Source organism: Eumetopias jubatus, unplaced genomic scaffold, assembly GCF_037043125.1.
Source record: "Eumetopias jubatus isolate StellerSeaLion01/CBP00866 unplaced genomic scaffold, mEumJub1_p1.0 scaffold_9, whole genome shotgun sequence".
NCBI classification, from domain to species: Eukaryota; Metazoa; Chordata; class Mammalia; order Carnivora; family Otariidae; genus Eumetopias; species Eumetopias jubatus.
The window spans coordinates 127,732,181-127,750,968 of record NW_028274815.1 but is presented as its reverse complement, the minus strand read 5'-3'; the positions used below and the strand labels follow the sequence as shown (position 1 = coordinate 127,750,968).

Sequence of the window (18,788 nt, the reverse complement as noted above, 5' to 3'; positions counted from 1 at the left end):
GCTGTGTGCCCAAGAGAGGCCCGTGGCTCTCCCCACCGTAGTGCCCCGGCCTCCAGGGCTTGGCAGGTCCCCCTGTGTTTCCAAGATGGCTGCAAGTTCGCCAGCATGCTCTTCTATGCCACGACCTTGACACTCCTCCATGGAAAGGTGGGGTCCTGTCCCGTCCTTCTGAATCCGGCCAGTCTTGTGAAACCAAGAGAATGTGGTGGGGGTGACACTGGGGGACAGCAGAGAAGACCAAGTTCAGTTGGAAAAACTGAGGCAGCATTGCCCATCGCTGGGGCACCCACCTTCCGAGCCGGAACCTGCCACATTGGCCAGGAGGTCCTAGCCAATTGCCAGTAGCAGCCACCCGATGACTCAAGTCCCCAGCCCTTCGGTCATTTCAGCTGCGGCCTCAGCCATTCTAAAGCAGAGACCAGCCAGCCATGCTGTCCCTGATCATGAGTCCCTGAGCATCAAAAAAAAAAAAAAATATTCTCCTGCTAAGGTTGACGGTCAACTGTTAGAAATAATCACTGGAGCACTTGGCGTGTGCCGGTCTATCCTCCATTCATTCATTCGTTCATTAACAATATCCAGAATCTCACATCTTACCTCCTCACTGCCCCTGTCCTGGTCAAAGCACTGGCCAGGCAGCTGTCTTGCTGGCCTCCCTCAGTCCACCCTCACGCCCTGCAGTCTGTACTCCACATGCAGCCAGAAGGATCCTGTTAAAACCTACATCCAATCTCAACACTCCCAGGCAGGAACCTTCCAGATCCTCCACTCCAAATATTAGCCTTCCCATCACTCAACTCCACTCCAGCCACACATGCCCCCGGTATGTGCCGCAGACTCCCAGACACGCTCCTCCCCCAGGACATCTGCACTTGTTTCTCCCTAGGCCTGGAACACCGTTCCCCTAAGTATCTGCAAGGCACATTCCTTCACTTGATTCAGGACTCTGCCCGACTGACCCCCCCCCATTTAAAGATGCCGCCTTCCCCCCACCAGCACTTCTCACCTCCCTCTCTTGCCTCACACCCTTAAGACTCATCACCTCAGGCTTATGATTTATTTTGTGTCTGATTCACGAAGGATTGTTTATTTCTGGATCCCCAGCACATAGGATAGGGCCTGTGCGTAGTAGGCGCTCAGGAAGCATTTGTTGACTAACTGGAAGAATTAGCACCCAGGCTGTGCCAGGGGCTGAGACTCTTTAGAAAAGAGACAGCCCAGGGTGCCTGGGTGGCTCTATCAGTTGTGTCCAACTCTTGGTTTGGGCTCAGGTCATGGTCTCAGGGTCCTAGGATCGAGCCCCACGTCAGGCTCCCCACTCAGTGCAGAGTCTGCTTGAGGATTCTCTCTCTCTCTCCCCCCGCCGTCTGCCCCTCTCCTTGCTTGCAAGGGCTCTCTCTCTCAAATAAATAAATCTTTTTTAAAAATTCTTTAAAAAAAAAAAAAGAGAGACAGCCCCACCCCTGCAGAGCTTCCAGAGAAAAAACAACCCCCACAAAATAAAGACCAGAATAGAAGAGTGCATAAAGAATCATATGTGTGATGAGTGTTCTGAAGAGAACAAAATTTGGATGAGGCCAAGAGTAACAGGGAGGCTTGCTTCCAGGAGGGTGGCCAGGGAAGGCCCTCTCTCCACCTGTCAGACCCCACCCATCCCAAACTTCAGGGCCGTGCCCAGGAACAGTCTGTTTGGCTTGGCAGATGAGGAAACCGAGACCGAATTGGGACCAGAATTCATGACTCCCACGCCCACGTTCCTTCTGCTTTTCCACACCACCTTTTTCTTATCGGTTGACAAATAAGGATGAAGAAAGTTTGCCTACAGTAAGGCAGAGAGTTGGGCCCAGGCCCAGGCTGAGGGCTAGCAAGCCATGTTGTGAGGTCTCTCTACACAGAGGCAGGAGGTGGCTGGGTAGCCACCTGAGTCAACACTCTGTCTCCAGCTTGCTCTACCATTTGGCTTCCTTCGGTTGCAAGTGACAAAGAAAGCAACTTGGAGCAACCTAAGAAACAAAGAGAATTTGATTCATGTCCCTAAGGAGTCAATGTGTGAGAAAGCTGACCTAAGAAGAAAGAAAACAACTCAATCTAGTCAAAAGAGAAAAAGGAATCTATTGGCGCCTGAAACAAAGAATCCAGAGGTAAATCTTCCTCCTTCAGGTTTAGCTAGATCCAGATCTCAAATGTTTCCAAACCCAAGTATGTTCCATTTCTCAGCTCTGTTTTTTTCTGTGTGTTGGCTTCATTCCACCTCTACATGAGGCAAGATGGCCTCAGTCTTCCCTTACCTTCGTGGTGGAATGACATGGAACAGTTAGCCAGGTGGAAAGGGTAGGCATCTCCTCCTAGTCAGGCCAAGATGCCCAGATTACTCTGATTGGCCAATCACTGAGGAACAGGGATTGGAAGGCTCTGATTGGCTCGGGTCTGGATCCATGGTCTAGCCTTGGAGCTCTGCAGGTGCAGCCTAATTTGAACCTTATGGACCAGGGATCGGGGAGAAGATCCCCCAAATGAAAACTGGATGCTGTTATAGAAAGTACGTTGGCCCAAACCCAACAAATAATGCTAGGCAACATGTATTGGGCACTTAACTGTATACAGTCCTGTTCTAAAGGCTTCACAGGAATTAAGCCATTTCCTCCTCACAACTCTTTAGGTGCTCTTATTGGCCTCACTTTACAGATGAAGACACTGAGGCTACAAGAGGGTAAGTTACTTGCCCAACAACTAGTCCACAGTGGAACCAAGATTTGAATGCCGGCTGTCTGGCTCCAGATCCCATCGCCCTGCTCCCCATTCTCAGCCTGTTCCCTGCTGCATTTTAGCACGTATCTGTCTGCTTGGTTTTCTCCACTCTCTCTGTCAGCTCCATGAGACTAGAGATTTGTGTCTGGTTTTTTTTCGCTGATCATGAAACAGTACTCGACCACAGATGCTCCGATATTCGGGCATGCGAATCATATGGCCTCCCAAACACCCACTCACCTCACATACAAAACCTTGTGATGGTCAGCTTTCCAGTGCCTTGAATATATCGTTTCTAAGCTTTCCTTGAATTCTAACTATACTCCATGGTCCCAGCCTAAAAGTTCCCCGTGGTTTGCCGTTACTTTGAATCCTGTCACCTCTCACTTTTAGCTGGAGGTTTTCAACTCTAGCTTTTGATCTGTTGACTCCTTAGAATATCAGCTCCCTGGGGGCAAGGACTTTTCTTTTCCATTTCTTTATCTGCAGTGCCAAGAACTGTGCCTGGCACATAGTAGGTCTTTGAGGCTTTCTTGTCAAATGGTTATGCAAGCAATAGGGTTCCTAAGCCCTTCTCTTTATGCCCTCATTTCCTTTCCAGATCCTGAGCCCTTGTCTTGAAGGCTGATCTTTGCCTCCTCCCGTTGAAAGACGCTTCTCTTGTCTCATGTCCTGCTCTGGAGAGCTGGCTTGGTTCCCTGCCTCCAGCTGGAATTCTAAGACCAGGCACAGAGAGCCCCCAGATGCCCTGGCACCTTGGGGGGGAAACAGGGATAGCCTGTACCCTTAGGTTACAGGATCTCCCGTCCTTTCTTTGACAGCCCTGGAGAGGAAGAGAAAAGGCTGGGAAAAAAACTGTGACCGGGAAGAAGGGGAGATGCCAGGGGAGTGTAAGGTTTAACAGATGTGCTTGTGTCATCCCCTGTCTAGACAACTTCTGAGCTTGTGAGGTTCAGGACCACACATTTCCATTCCTCCCACTCTGCCTGCTATTTGCTCAGGCCGTTTCCCTTGCCAGAAGCACCCTGTCCTCCACCCTCTTCTTCAGAAAAACCCTGTGGATTCTTCAGAACTTTGTTCCTCTTAGGCTTCTTAAACTTTATAAGACCTCCTCCAGGCAGCCCTCTCTGACTGCCCCCCAGGCTAGCAGTTTCCCCCTTCTTCTTCCTGTTTGTGCAATACACTTAACCACAACTTCTTGTGTCATTCATTGGTTTCCAAATGAGAATAGGAGTCAAGACAGGGCTCTGGGGTCAGGACATCTGGGTGCAAATCTCAGCTGTGTGGTCTGCTTGCTTTACCCACCCAGGGCCCTGCAGGAAACAGATGGTGCCCTCCAATAAAGGTGTGAGCAGAGTGTAAGAAAATGAATATACAGATCCCTGGGGCTGGGGACAGTGGGGAGCATTCCCTGGAACCTGGAGATGGCCACCCACAGGGGCTGTGGCCCCCAGCAGAGCAATAGAGGTATGTGCTCAGTTCCCAACACCTGGGCAGGAAGGATGCCTGCCAAGTATCTGGGCCCCTCCTCCCACCTTCCCTTCCCCTGGCGGTTGCCCCCCCTGGCCAGACCCCACCAGGAACGAGAGAGCATGGAGCCCACTGATGTGGTCCACCCACGTGAACCTCCCAGGGCGCAGGGAAGCACAGAGGATGGGGAGGAGGTGGGCCAAGGGACGATATTCCGCTGCTCCACCTCCAAACTGCATGACCGTGGGCAAGTTCTCGAAACTCTCCGTGCCTCAGCTTCCTCACCGTGCCTCAGCTTCCTCACCTGCAAGTAGAAAGTCCAACTTCATAAGGGTGTTGTACGGGTGACGTGAGCTAACGGGAAAAGTGCTGAGAAATGGGCGGGGCCTGTGATAAGTACCCCATAATTATCAGTTATTCTTCATCCCTGTTTCTTAAGGGTGTTGACTGTATTGATCCCTGTGCTTCCTGTTGCAAAAGACAGCCCCAATTCGGATTAGCTGAAGCAGCAAAGGCTACTTGTTTGACCCTGTGACTAGCCACAAGGTTCAGCCTGGTGTCACCAGCATCCCCTCTGAGCCTCCCGGTTGCTGGCAGGGATGGCTCTCCCACTCCCTGCACCCGGCCACCCACCCCACGGCTTCTTCTTGTTCTCTCCCATTGGCCAGGCCCGGGTCACATGTCTGCCTCTGGGCCAATCACTGAAGCTAAGGAGCCAGAACGTGCTGATTGGCTCTACCTGGGTCCCATGCTCCGCCCTACAGTCAGGCTGCCCCTACCTAGCGCCGTAAGGGGGTTAGCAGGGACCCCAACCACAGCTGGAGGAGTTTTTTCCAGCGGGGAGAAAATTCTCTGCTAAGACAGTAAATAGCTTAGATGTCTGCTATGCGTCAAACACTGTTTCAGGCTTTGGGGATACAGATGTGAAACAAAGCTGACGAAAATCCATGCCCTCAGGGAGCGGACACTCTAGTAAAGGGTGGGTGGGGAGGGGGTCCCATAAAGAAAGAGATAAAATACGTCGTTTGTCAGGGGTGGGAAGGGAAGAGATTTCCGCTAACCTACAAAGACAAAATGTAAGCAAAGACCCGAAGGACGTGAGGAAAGGGCCTTGAAGATATCTGGATGAGGGCTCCAAGCAGCGGGAACAGCAAGTGCAAAGGCCCTGGGGTGGGGCCATGCCTGGCATGTGCAAGGAACAGCACAGAGGCGGTGTGGCCAGAGCCGAGTGGGCAAGGGGAAAAATGGAAGGTGATGAGGTCCGAGAGGGGATGAGCAGACCGTGTAGGATCTCACTGGCCCTTTGCAGGGTTTGGGGTTTTGTTCAGCATGAGATGGAAGCCCTTGAAGCGGGAGCTTGTCAGTGGAAGGAGACAGGCTCTTTGGTCTTAACAGGATCCTCTGGCTACTTGATGGAAGGAGGAGGGGTTAGAAGCCGGGAAACCAGTTAGGAGGCTGTTAGGATCCAGGCACAATTATCCTACCACCTAACACTGTGCCTCGCACATAGTAGGCCCTAAATAAAAATTTGTAAAGTAAAGGAAGACATAAGTGGCCGAGCTGTCTGGACCAGCTGGCCCCAGCGCACAGGGGCATCTCTCCACACCCTACAGCCCCCTTTCTCCCCTTATCCCTGAGCACTCTTCCATCAGGTCAGTGCCTTGTTCTGCCTCTGGCCACATCCTCCTCTCCCAGCCCCTCAGCTGCCCAGTCATTCCCAAACTCCTCTTGGCTAATCTTGCTGGCAATTTGGGGATCCTCAGAGGAAGACTACCATCTGGGTCTTTCTGGACAGGCCTGGGTAAGGTCCCGGGAGCTTCCCCGAAGCTGTGGTCGATGGGGCCGAGGAGTCATTGGTCCACCAGAGACTTGTTCCTCTGTGCAGATTAACCGATAAATCTAGAAGCAGGAGTGATGCTTCTGAACACCTGGGATACTGGACATTTCCAGAGCTGTCTTCCTCGACTGGCAAGCCTTTGCCAAGGTCTTTGAGAAAACACAGGACAAAGGGAAGGAGTCAGAGGGACCTTGCAGTGAGCTGGTGGGAATGAGACAAGGTGTCCGAGGGATAGTCAGAACATCAGGCCACTGGTGCTGTACAGATTCACCACATACTCTCCGTTTAACCACTTTGAATCTTTTTCCGAGGAGGAAAAAAAAATGGAGGCAGAATCCCATGTGTCATTTTTAATTGATTGCTTCAGCATCCAGAGAGGCTGGCACAAGGCCAGGGGAAGTCAGAGCTGGGGGAATTCATCAAAAATCGACCTACTGATGACTTGATCTGATGAAGTAATTAGCCCCTGTTATTCACCAGTCTCCAGTCACAGAGCTTTGTCTTGTATCCAGAGGGGGAGCATCCTGGCTGGTGGGTTATAGTTGCTGGGGAGCAGGGGGTGAAGGGGACTGTGGTTGGGGGGGGCGCATGAGAAAACCAACGTGGATGGGTGCCAGGAACAGAGTCCAATGATCACGTCTCCCAGCTCCACTCACCATCTGGCCCAGAGCTCCCAGTACAGGCTGCAGCTCCCAGCTCCATGCCTCCCTCTACATCACAGGTCCAGAGCCCCAAAAGACCCTCAGAGGACACCTGGCCACCTGCTGCTCCATTCAGCAAATGAGGAAGGAAGCAGGCTGGGAGCCTTGGGAACTTACCCAGCAGTCTGCTTCCAGGGGCTTCTGTTTGAGCAGTCTTGTCGAGCCAGACTGGGTTTGAACCCCACATCTGCCACTTATTTAACCATGTAATAATGGGAAAAGTACTTTTAACTCTCTGTGCCTCGGCTTCCTCATCCATCAAATGGGTATAATTGGATGGGTGGAAATGCGGATTAAATGTAAGATGGACAGAGCGGGGGCGGGAGCATTGCAAGCTCTCTGTTTCCGGCAGAAGAGAGCTGTGGGGCATCCCTTGGAAAGCCTCTCAATCTCATTTTAGTGCTTGATGTCTATCCGAAGGCACGTGAACGAGCGTTTCACACATGACGGTGAGCTGGTTGGTACATCAGTTCAAGTGCAAAGCACAAAGAATCCTGGTGTGTTTCCAGGGGCGGGTGGGACACAGACCGATAAACAACATGATTGGAGGACTACCCCCATGATTTGGGGTAATTCAGGGACCGATTCGATGGTGGAACATGTCTCCGTTTCAACCCTCTCCCGGCCTCCCACTCCCTCCAGCAGAAAGTCTGGGATGGTGCTAATGCGTTTTGACTCCTTTCAACACCTAGAAAGAGAACACGTACAGGTGGGCAAGCAGGTGGGCATACAGCTCAGCTTTGAGCCTTAGGAAGGAACGAGAAGCTGTGAGACTAACAGTGTCTGCTTTCTTTCATTTTGTGTGGGTTAGTTTGTTGGAGACGGCGATGCCAATTTTTCCTTTACCCTTGGATAGAAAGTTTGCTTTTCCAAAAACACGTATTTATATTTTTATTTTTAAATGAGACCATGTCACAGTGGAAGGGTTGTGCAGATAGAGCAGCAACGGGGGCTCTGGCACCTGAATGGGGGTAGTTGGGAAAGGTGCATTTAGGGGAGGGGACCCGCGCTGAGCAGTCGGGGGGGAGCAGAGGTCAAACCATCTCTGCCGTTTCCTCCCCAGGGTGATCTCAGGACCGTGATTAAGCCCCCGAGTTCTCAACTACAAAATGGGGACAGCACTCACACCTGTGGGGGAGGTGGTCAGGAGTGGAGGAGACTCTGCAGGCAGAGCGCCCGTCACAGCCCACCCACAACTACAGCGACCGTCATCCAGGAATGGTTTACTCTGTGAATGATGTGTTCTGGGTCATTCCGTGTGCCATGCTGTGGTCTCAGCGCGCTGTATGAACCTGTTTCATCCTCCCCACCCATTTTATAGATGAGGAAACTGAGGCACAGAGGTGTTGAGTTATTTGCCTGGGGTCACCCAGCGAGTGACTCCAAAGTCCATGTCTTAACCATCCACAGTGTGGCACACAGCAGGTGCTCAAAACACGGTGCGGTGGATCTGGCAGTCGAGAGGCCACAGGATGGAAGCTGGTGCTTGCCCTTGGGGCCTGTGAAAGTCACGGTTCCCAGGTCAGCTCCCCTGAGAACGTGATCACCCTCATCCCCCCCCTCCCCTGCACAGATGTCCTGTTGGAGGCCCCCGGGCAGGGAAGCACTGCGTGGAGCCTGCTTCTGCTCCCAGCCTGCCCCCGGGAGTGTCGACTAAAGGCATTACTTCTAGGAGCAGTTTGGGGTAAGGGAGCAAACAAGGAATCTTGCAACCCCCAGAGGGAGCTAGGAAGGGAGGAGAAGCATCACTACCCGCAGGCCTGGAGGGGCAAGCGGAGGCTGAGAGGTGCCCCCAGGACTGGAAGAAAGCTAGAACAGTGGCCAGCCTAGAGAGACAAAGGCACCGGGGTGCCGCTGATGCAAGGGGGGGAGCAGAGTTGGATAAACATGCTGATGTCCTGCCTCCCCCTGCCCAGCAGCAGCCTCCCAGCAGAGCTCCCACTGACAAAACCCGCAGGAAGCCAAAGATGGGGCAGGTGCAGTCTGCCGGGGCGAGACTGGCTTCCTGGGGCACCGAGCAGAGTGGAAAATGGGTCCGAGGGACAAAGAGCAGCCACCCCGGGACCCTTCCTGGGGGAGGATGACAGGGGAAGGGGTTGGTGACACCTCTGAGCCTCCATACCGAGGTTATGGCATGGCCCTGCCAAGTCCCACATCCCTCGGTCTGCAGAACTCAGAGCATCTTAACAAAACCTCCGTTCCTTTAGCTCTCAGAATATTTATCTGGTGCCTACTACTACATGACAGACTTTGTACTAAGTGCTGGGGACCCAGCTGTGATTAACACAGGCCTACTTCCTACCCTCGTGGGGCTGACCCTTTAGTGGGGAGAACTGGGCAACTAAGATAATTACAGGTTATAGTAGGGATTGTGAGGAGAATAAAACAGGTTACAAAATGTAGAGAGTGCCTCACGTGGGGGCACCACCTTAGGGCAGTCAGGGCAGGCCTTTCTGAGGAGGTGACGTTTGTGCCAAGACTTGGCAGAGGAGAGTGAGCCCAGGATAGAAAATAAATCTGGGAAAAGACTTCCAGGCTTAAGGAAGAACAAGTGCAAAGGTCCTGGGGCAGGAACACACTTGACGTGTCAACAGAAAGAAACCCGTGGGGCTGGGGAGCAATTGGGAGGAAGGAGGAGAGGTAGGCCGGGGCTGGATCACTTGAATCACCTGTAGGCCCTGGTAGGGAGTGTGTATTGTATTCCTTGGGCTGGGGAAGCCAAGGGAGGGTCTGAGCAGGTGAGGGACAGGACTGGGGCCAAAGTGAAGTGAGTGCCTCGCACTGGTGCCACCTGGCGTGAGTGAGTCCCTTCTGTCTTGTGCCCTGAACACCTTGCTGGTGTCAGCCCGGGCCAGGCCTGCAGAGTGGTAACATGGGATTTGCATTTGGGGAAGATCCTGCCGGTGCCCTGGAGAGACTGGAGGATGCGGGCGCGGTCGGTAGAAACAGGGGCCCGTTTAGGGGGCTGTTGCAGTGGCGCGTCCCCTTCTATGGACCAGAGCCCTTGATGAGTCCCCTGAGCTGGGACTTTGGCAAGGGTTGGGGGCAGGTGGGCAGAGTCCTTCAAGGTCACGCGGCCCCACCTCCAACAAGCTTGGTTTCCTCCTGACAAGTCTGCTCGCTCACTCTCTCTCGTTTTAAATAAATGAGACCCAAAGTCTATATCTGGAAAGGCTTGAAGGCTCATTTCCTCAAGAAGTAGAAAAATGACCACAGAGAGCAAAGCGCAGAAGGAGACCAGACCCGCCCAAGCCAAGATGCGCCATCCTGCCTCCCCTCCGACCTTTGCTTGTGACCGCATCTGGCCTGGGGGTGCCCGGGGGTGACCGAGGTCGCAACAGACTGTGACAGCTCTTCTCCCGTAGCTTTTTAGCCCTCAGTTTTCCCTTTTGTCCTTTTGTTGTTTCTGCAGACTTAAAACTCATGTGAATAACTTGTCCAGCAATGGGATCTGTCTGCAGGGCGCCTTCACACACATCCCTGCTGGCTTAAGCGCCTATAACAACCCTGTCTCCCCATTTTATTCGCGGGAAAACTGAGGTCCCCTACTGGCTTGATGGGGAGGACACCCAGCTGGCGAGCAACAGAGCCGTGACTGGAACACACACAGGGTTGTGTAGCCCTGCTCATCCACACCCTACCTGAGCCACATGCTGCCCAAGAGTGGGGACTGTGTCCTGCTCACCTCTGCCTCCCCGCCCCCAGAAACATCTGTTCCCCCAGTCTGGGCTCCTTCTTTTCCTTTCTTTGGGGCTGATCTGTCTGCTGAACCAGTTGGCAGGTTCAGAGACAGGCTGGTTATCTGACTGGGGCCAGGGCCGCCACCAGCACGTTCAGAAGACTGCTGGCCCAGGGGAGAAATCTGTCTGCAGAAGCGGTCACAGAAGGCTTTCCTGCCACTCTGTTACCTGAGCACATTGTAAGTTCTTTCCTTCTCACTTTCTCCGAGTTAGGTTTCCTCTGCTCTGGCTCCCCCTGATCAGAGGAACCCTCGTTGTCCATGCCAGGAATCATTATGCAAGCCCGAGCCGTCAGGCGGCCTTTACGTAAAGACTGACCTGATTCTTTTCCTCCTACTTTAGATCCGTGAGTAGAGCGGGAAGAAGGGACCAGAGACACATCCACAAAACGCCACTTCAGACTCGTGGGTCCTGCCAGAAGCCCCGGATCGGTGGAACGTAAAATGGCCCCCCCCAGCCTCCTGCTTTGCTTGCTCTCCGCAACCGTTTTCTCTCTGCTGGGGGGAAGTTCAGCGTTCCTGTCGCACCACCGCCTGAAAGGCAGGTTTCAGAGGGACCGCAGAAATATCCGCCCCAACATCATCCTGGTGCTGACAGACGACCAGGACGTGGAGCTGGGTAAGCAGCCGGCGGCCCACAGGCTCTGAAGCTCCTGACGCAGGTTGGCCGTGGAGACCTGTGGAGCTTGCTTGGATGTAAACCAAGTCATGGGGGTTTGTCCCACACATGTGCATTTGCAGCTTGGGCCACAAGGCGAGGGGTCTCCAACTCATTCCTGTGGCAGAACCCTTCCTGGATTGCTCCAGAAGTCCTAAGGAGAGATGTTGAGACCAATTCATTATTTTCACCCAGTTTCTATTGAGTACCTGCTGTGTGCCAGGCAAGATCGTAGAGCCTGGACCTTCGGTAATGAGTAGGACAGGCATTATCCCTACTGTCATGGAGTGAGGGACACAGATAATCAGCAAGGTCACGGGGAAGATCATTTCAAGAAGGGAGAAATGGGTTGGTGATACTACAGAGGGTGCCGTGCCGGATGGGGGCAGGGAGGGGGAGCCACTTTGGATTGGTAATCAGGGAGGGCCTCTCAGAGGAGGTGATGTTTGAGCTGACACTGAAGCTAAGGAGGAGCCAGCCGGGATGTGTGTGTGTGTGTGTGTGTGTGTGTGTGTGTGTGTGTGTGTGTGTGCGCGCGCGCACGCACGCGTGCATGTTCATGCGTGTGTGTGTGTGTACTTGTACCTATGTGTACGTGTGTGTAACATAGGCATGTGTGAGCCCTGCTCCTCCAATCTTAACCACTTCAGGTGGGCTCAGCCGTCCTTGGTGGCATCCAGGGACAGGGAGGGCAGACACTCTTGCTAGTGACCTGACCCTGTTCACAAAGATGGTGCCTCAGGAGGATGAGCTTGGCCGCCCCCTGTGCGGAGCTCCCTCCCCTCGCGGTGCTTTGGCTCCGGGTAAAGCGGGTGAGGACAGGGACCCTTGCTAGGGTTCAGCTCACTCGCACCGATGGCAGGCATGTCAGGGGCTTCTCCAGCTCACAGTCTCAGTGCCTTCGTTCCCCACGCGAGCCACCCCCGCCGCTCCTTGGCCCCGTGCAGAAGCCGCCCTGGCTCCGGGCCTGCGCTCCCACACCAGACCACAGGCTCCTCCCCCTGAGCAGTGGGTGCTGCACCTGCGTGAGGCTTTTCTCCCCGACGTGTCCCTTTGCCTGAGGACAAGCCTCCACACCCGAGGCCACCAAGAGCGAGCCCTCCAGAGTCTGTCTCAGCTGCACCCTCTGCTCCCCAGGCTCGAGCTCCACTGATATTTCCAGCTCACCATTGGGGGGGTCTCCCTCAGTGTAAGCCTTCTTTCTCCCTAGCTTGTGTCTTCTCCCCCCACCACCACCACCTTGAATTCACTGATTTCACAGGTTCTATTTCTCCAACAGGAAACCATACACAGAACTGCCTTATAGAAATATAATGGGAGCCACAAATGCAAATGACATAAGCAATTTTAAATTTTCTAGTAGCTACATTTTTTAATGCTAAAAAAAAGATGAAATTAATAACGTATTTTGTTTAACCCCATATGTCCAGATGATTATCTCTCAACATATCGGTCATTAAGGAGATAGTTACATTTTTTTATATTGTTTTTGAAATCTGGCCTGTAATTTACACTTAGAGTACATCTCTTTTAGGACTAGCCACCTTTCAGGTGCTCAATAGCTGCTTGTCGCTACTGTATTGGAAAACACACAATGCCTTGTGCATTTTCCTCCTATAGATTTCCCTTCTAATCGTCAGTGCTACTGTGTACTGTGAAGAAAAACCTTTTAAAAAGGGAAAACAGCACGTGCAAAGGCCCTGAGGCAGGAGCAAGGAGACACATGGGGCTGGAGCCTGGGGAAGGGAGCTGGAATAGAGACTGGAGAGAGAGGATGGAGCTGAATCTTGGAGGCTCTTGTGGGTCGTGGTAGAGAGTGCCAAGAGTTGACCAGGTGAGGGGTGGGCTTTTTAGCCTCCATCCACTGTCAAAGGACAATTGAATATTATAGGTGACAACAAATGTAAAGGTTTACTGGATAAGCCTTTGCAACGAAACCTGAGATTGTGGTGAAGATCCAACTGTGAATCTATACTCTTTTTGGATCCATTATTAAAAGCATACACCAGCCTTTTTAACTGCTAAGAAAAGGTGATTTATATACATCCCAGTTGCTCCTTATAATGATTTGTATTAATGATCACAAGTATAGATTTTTCTCAGGGAGCTTATCAAGTGCAAGAAGACTTTGCAGCCAGGAAGCAATCAAAGCCCAGAGCCTTTCTTGACAGTTGGACATACCGAATACCTATCTGTCCGGCAGCACCTAGCTTGAGCTGTGTTTGATGACCATGGGTAGTCTACAGATCATGGCCATAGGGATGCAAGTTTTGTTTCTGGTAGAATTTTGCAGAGAGCCCTTGCATATAGCACCCAGATCTCTGAGCGCACAGGTCTTGCTTCACAGGGCCCCTCGATGGTAGTCATGCCTGGGAGTTCAAGATTGTCCAGACCCCCACTTGTGCATTCAGCAGATACATATTAAGCATCCAACTCTGTGCAGTGCACCATGCTGGGAGCTAGAGGATGGGAAAGGAGCATTCCAGGCCAAGAATGGAAAGGCAAAGACACTGTGTTAGTTAGCAACAGAACTTGGTAGGTTAGGACAGAAGGAAGGCTGTGGGCTGGAGAGAGCCAGGATAAAAGTGGAGAGCGATAAGTCCAGGAGTCAACTGGGACCAGGTCATGAGGGGCCTTGTGGCCATGGTGAAGGTTTTAAGTTTTAGTAAAATGGACATGGGTTCGCGGGCCTTTAGCAGGGGCTGTGAGCTGACTTAGGTTCCGGCAGGATCCCTCTGGCTGTTATATTCGATTTGGGATTTGCCAAGAGCAAGAACACAGGAACAGGGAGCCCCATTCGGAGGCCTGCGGGAATTGGGCAGGGGGTGATGGAAGCTTGGAGCCAGGGCAGGAGCAGTCACGGGCGAGGCACCAACAGACGGTTGGATGTGGGGGTTAAGGAAAAGAGGAAGATCAAGGGCTACTCCTAGACTTTTGTCCTGAGCCAAGGTGAATGATTGAACAGCCACCCTGAGGAACAACACATTGTGGGGGCAGCAACGTGATCCAGCTAAGCCTCATGTCAGAATGTGATAGTACGTTTACATCTGTGACTCCCGAATAAAACCAACAGAGTATGCAAATATAGAAGAAGGATCTATGGGCATGATAAGGACACACAGGAGGGAGGAGGTCAAGGAGAACCACAGCTAACTTAAAATACATAGATTCCCTCTATTTTACAGAGGGAGGGATTAAGGCACAGGAAAATGAAGTTTCTTGTCCAAGGTCACGCCCACACGGCTAGTCCATAGCCAGGCAAGACTGAAACCAGAGCCCTTGGTCTTAACCACTGTTCTACTTAACCAGTCTCCTGGAATGGCTGTTGAGTTGTTTCTAGATTGTGCGTGTGTTCGTTAGTTGGTGTTCACTGTCACAAATACCATTGCCAGGAATGTCATTATGCATGCATCTCAGCATACGCTGAGAGAGAAGTCCCAGGCCGTGGGTTCGGTGCACTGAGAGCCGTCGTGTTCTGGGGCGTCTGTCGGCTCCCACGCCGCACACCACCTTGCATCGATGCCCGGTGCCTTCGAACCTTCCCTTCCACGCTCAAGCTGCCCCCTCCCCAGCAGAACTGGCTTTTGAAGGAGGCTGTGCAGCTTTCGGGAGGTGAGGGATGGGAAGATGGTAGTGGGGGCGGGGCGGGGGGACGGTGGGCTTTTTATAAACCACTAGACAGACCCAGATCAATAATGCATGTTCCAAAAAAGGCCAGCCCATTATCTCACAGTCTGCTACAACCGAAACACAGAGGGTGGTCCTAAAAAATTTATCATCTGCTATTTTCTGCTCATTCGTGCGGCAGCTCTGATGGTTCTCAGGGCTGAAGTCTTCTCGACTGAGCTAATTCCAGGCTTCCTTCCAGTCCCGGGTGGAGAACAGCCGTCCATCCTAATTAGGGTCTGGTTGAGAGAACTGGGGTGGGACACAGAGGGGCTCGTCTCGTGCCCTCATTGCAAGTTTGGGGTGGGGGGAGGCGGGCCATAGATTTGTTTGCTCTTTGCTCGTGTGCATCTGACACCCTTCCCTGAGATGTCACTCAGAAGCATCACATGCCCCGGGGGAGCTGGTTCCACAACACAGGGGTCAGGAAGCAGCCTCCATTATGGATACATTGTCAAGGTGATTGGGAAAATCCCTGTGTCTGGGTGATCCTCGGAGACCGGTAGGGGCTTGGCTGGCCGCCTTTACCAGAAGCATAAGAGAAGGAGAAACACACAGAAGCCAGCGTGTTGTTTGCATCTGGTGTCCTTGGGCCACATAGGCTGTGTCACTGGGGAGCCCTGCCAGGGTTTACTGGTTGGATTCGATCCGGCCAAACCTTTGGTGAGCCTTAGCGGCTCAGACAGGCCCGGGGACACCAAGAGCAGTTAGACACAGTCCTTGTGGAGCATTTGCAGCATCCCAGGGCCGTCTGTTCCATTATTTGAGATTTTATTGAACTGGACTTACTTTTTGAAGCTTAAATAGTATTTGAAAAGGAAGTCTTAAATTATGACTGTAAATGAAAAACCAGTCTCCACTGCCTTTTTTAAAAGGTCACTGCGAAACCAAGTACAATGAGAACAGCAGTGTTTTTGCATTTGGGCAAGCGGCTGCCTCCCACAAGGCTGGCGTGTCTTTGTTGTGAAGGGTGAGGGCAACAGCACCTCCCCAAGACTTTCTCCTGGCCCCGGTCAGCAGGATGGAAGCTGCAAAAGGGAGGGACTTTCGTAAGCATGAGCCATGGGGTTTTCGTATTGGAGCCCCGCCAATACAGACGCTCCTGTGTCTGAGGGTTAAGGAGACAGATCCCCAAACCCCAGAATATCGGGGCTTATCTCCAGAGGGTCCACACAGGGTAGAAACAAGCTGCCTTTTTGAGACCCCCCTCAGATTGCCAGATTCCAGGTGTGCCCCCCAAGACTGTAGGAACGGAGTCATGCCATTGTGGCTGACAAAAGGCCACCAAGTGGCAATGTTGGAGGGGCCACGGAGATGCCATGGAAACGAGTGTTCCATTGGATATAAAAACCCATGTTTCACAACCACTTTCTGTCAGTCTGGATTCTCTCAGTGACGAGTGACAGAAACCCAATTCAAACTGGACTGACCAGACACCAAAAAAGGAGTTTATTCGACTCAAGTAAATAAAAAGTCCAAGTGTATTCTGAGCCTCAGATGTGGTTGGATCCAGGAGCTCTGTCTGCCTCTCATCTGGCTCTCCATCTCCTTATTCTCAGCTCTCCTCCAAAGTGGCTTCACCCTCAACCCAGCTTTTCACCAGACCTGCATTAATGGTACAGTGAGCCATCCTTGTAGAAAGAGTGTCTCTCTCCCATGCGTACCAATAAATGACGCCAAATGAAGTATCTTAGAGCTGGTCCTCCCCGGGACAGCTGGTCAACCATGAACCATTCAGGGGGATGCAATACAGGGATCGGCTGGCCTGGGTCACATGCACATCCTTGGAGTCAGGAATGAGGCCAACTGCCCAGGAGCCAGGAGGACTCAGAGAAGGAGTAGGTGTGTTCCCTAAAGGAAAATTCAAGAACTGGTGCCAGAAGAAGGCAGGTGCCAGGTGTGCAGTTGAGTCCAGGAGATGCTCAGGGCACACTCACAGGGCTCTCCCCAAAGCAGGGTGCTTATGGGACAAACTCATTCATCCAGCAGGCATGTGCCAGAGGGGATCCAGCAGCAAAAGAAATAGGCAAAATCTCTACTCTTACGGAGCATACATACTCATGCAAGAGTTAATAGAAAAGATTTATAAAGTATATTGTGCCTATGATAGTGAAAAGAGGTGAGGGAGATAAAACAAGGAAGGGAAGTCAGTAAGGAGAGGGAAAGGGAGAGTGATGATTTTATGGGGACATTGGACAAAGAAGGAAGAGGATTCCAGGCAGAAGGAACAGTGGGTGCAAAGGCCCTGAGGCAGAAAGCAGTCCCACCAGGCTCACGGAGCTGCAGAGAAGCCAGGACAGCAGGGCAGTGTGAGCAAGGGCGAGGTCTGTGAGGCAATGGGTTGATGGTGGAAGGGTAGATCATGCAGGGTCTTTGAACCAAAGGGAGGATTTTGGTATTCTGAGTGCTACACACACCAGGGGAGGACACTGAGCAGAGGAGGGACATTATCTGACTTATGTGTTAGTATGACTCCTCTGGCTATGATATGGAGAATAAACTGGAGGGATGTAGTAAGAGCAGGGAGCCCAGGGAGGGGTCTACGGCAGGAGTCCAAGCACGAGATGATGGTGGCTCCGACCAGAGTGGGGGGAGGAAGATGCTGCCCCTAGTTATCAGGTAGAGCTAATAAGATAGGCTGATGGACCTGATGTGGAGTGGGTGAGAAGAGTCATGAATAACTCCAAGGTTTGGGCCTGACTGCAAGGAGGGGTTCTCTACTGACAGAGCAAGGGAGAGCTCTGGTCAGGAGCTCAGTTCAGTTTCTGGACCTGGTAAGTTGAAGAGGCTGGGAAAAACCAGGAGGAGCTGTCCAAGGCAGTCAGCTCTGAGAGTCGCAAGCTCAGGCAAGAGGCCCAGCCCTGGATGAGCTGGGAGTGGTAGAGGGCCAGGGAGGGGGCAAGAAGTGTCTGTAGATTGTGTGCCTGTTTGTGCTTTACTGGGTCCAAGACCCAGAGGGGTCTCTGATCTTGAAAGCTGCAGGCCCCTAACCCAGAGGGCTGCCTGGTGGGAGAGGCAGGCTTTCGAGAGAAAGGCTGGGGAGGGTTTCTGGCCAGGCACTTGTTTTCTACTTTCCATCTGTGAACACAAGGAAACCACACCCTGTACTGCAGACTGATCTCCAGAAATCAATTCTAAATTTCAGGCTTGGGTATCCGTAGGGGCCAAATGGCTGGAAGCCCAGGAGAGCGTGCCCAGATTCCGGACACCAGATCAGTGTAACTTCCAACTCGGCCTCTCTTAAGACACCAACTCCCGACATTCCTGCCATTTCTCACTAGAGTTACAAAAACATGTGGCTGCAGGTTATCTCAGGAGGAAGAAAGGCTCATCTAGACCCACCCTGGTGTTCAACTTGCCAAGCACATTCCTGCAAGCCTTTTTTTTTTTTTTTTTTCAATTTAGCAACACTTGGGAGATCACTTAAATTCTGGAAGCTAACTATATCGGGATTAGGTTTGGCTGCATATAAAAGAAAATATAAAATAACAGTGGCTTAAACAAGATAGAATTTTGCTTCTTACTCACATAAAAATATCTGGAAATTGGCATTCCAGGGCTGGCATGGTGGCTTCAAGGTTACCAAGTACCCAAGCTCCTCTGCCTTTCTGTTCTGCCATGCTCTTTGTGTGGCTTTGTGTGCTCATTAAGGTCACCTCATGGTTCAGAATGACTGCTGGAGCTCCAGCTATCACAGCCACGTTCCAGACATCACAGAAGGAGGAAGCAAAAGGGTAAAAAGAATGGACTTCAAGTTAAGTCAGCTCCCCTTAAGAACCTCATTCCAGACATCACGTACAACACAGACAGAACTTAATTAGCCACACCATCTCAGCAAGAAATGTGGGGCACACTCAAATTTGGATTATTCAAGGAGGGTTTAACTGTATTTAGCCAAAGTGTAAGCAAGCAAGTGTGGGGAAATCTACTTAGTAACACTGGAGCCATTCCTATCCCAAGACCAAGGGA

At 52.0% G+C, this 18,788-nt stretch overlaps 1 protein-coding gene across 6 annotated transcripts in view; it reads left to right on the top strand.

Annotated features, from left to right (window-relative positions):
• The window catches only part of SULF2 (sulfatase 2), a 112,763-nt gene that overhangs the window by 15,843 nt on the left and 78,132 nt on the right, over positions 1 to 18,788 (top strand). For 5 of the 6 annotated variants that reach the window (XM_028121892.2, XM_028121891.2, XM_028121893.2 and 2 more), the window contains exon 2: positions 10,839 to 11,114. In XM_028121892.2, coding sequence (XP_027977693.1) covers positions 10,940 to 11,114 — 175 coding nt within the window. In that variant the 5' untranslated portion in view covers positions 10,839 to 10,939. Of the gene's footprint in view, positions 1 to 4,057; positions 4,216 to 10,838; positions 11,115 to 18,788 lie in introns of those variants that run through there. The other variant, XM_028121890.2, reaches the window with a different exon arrangement.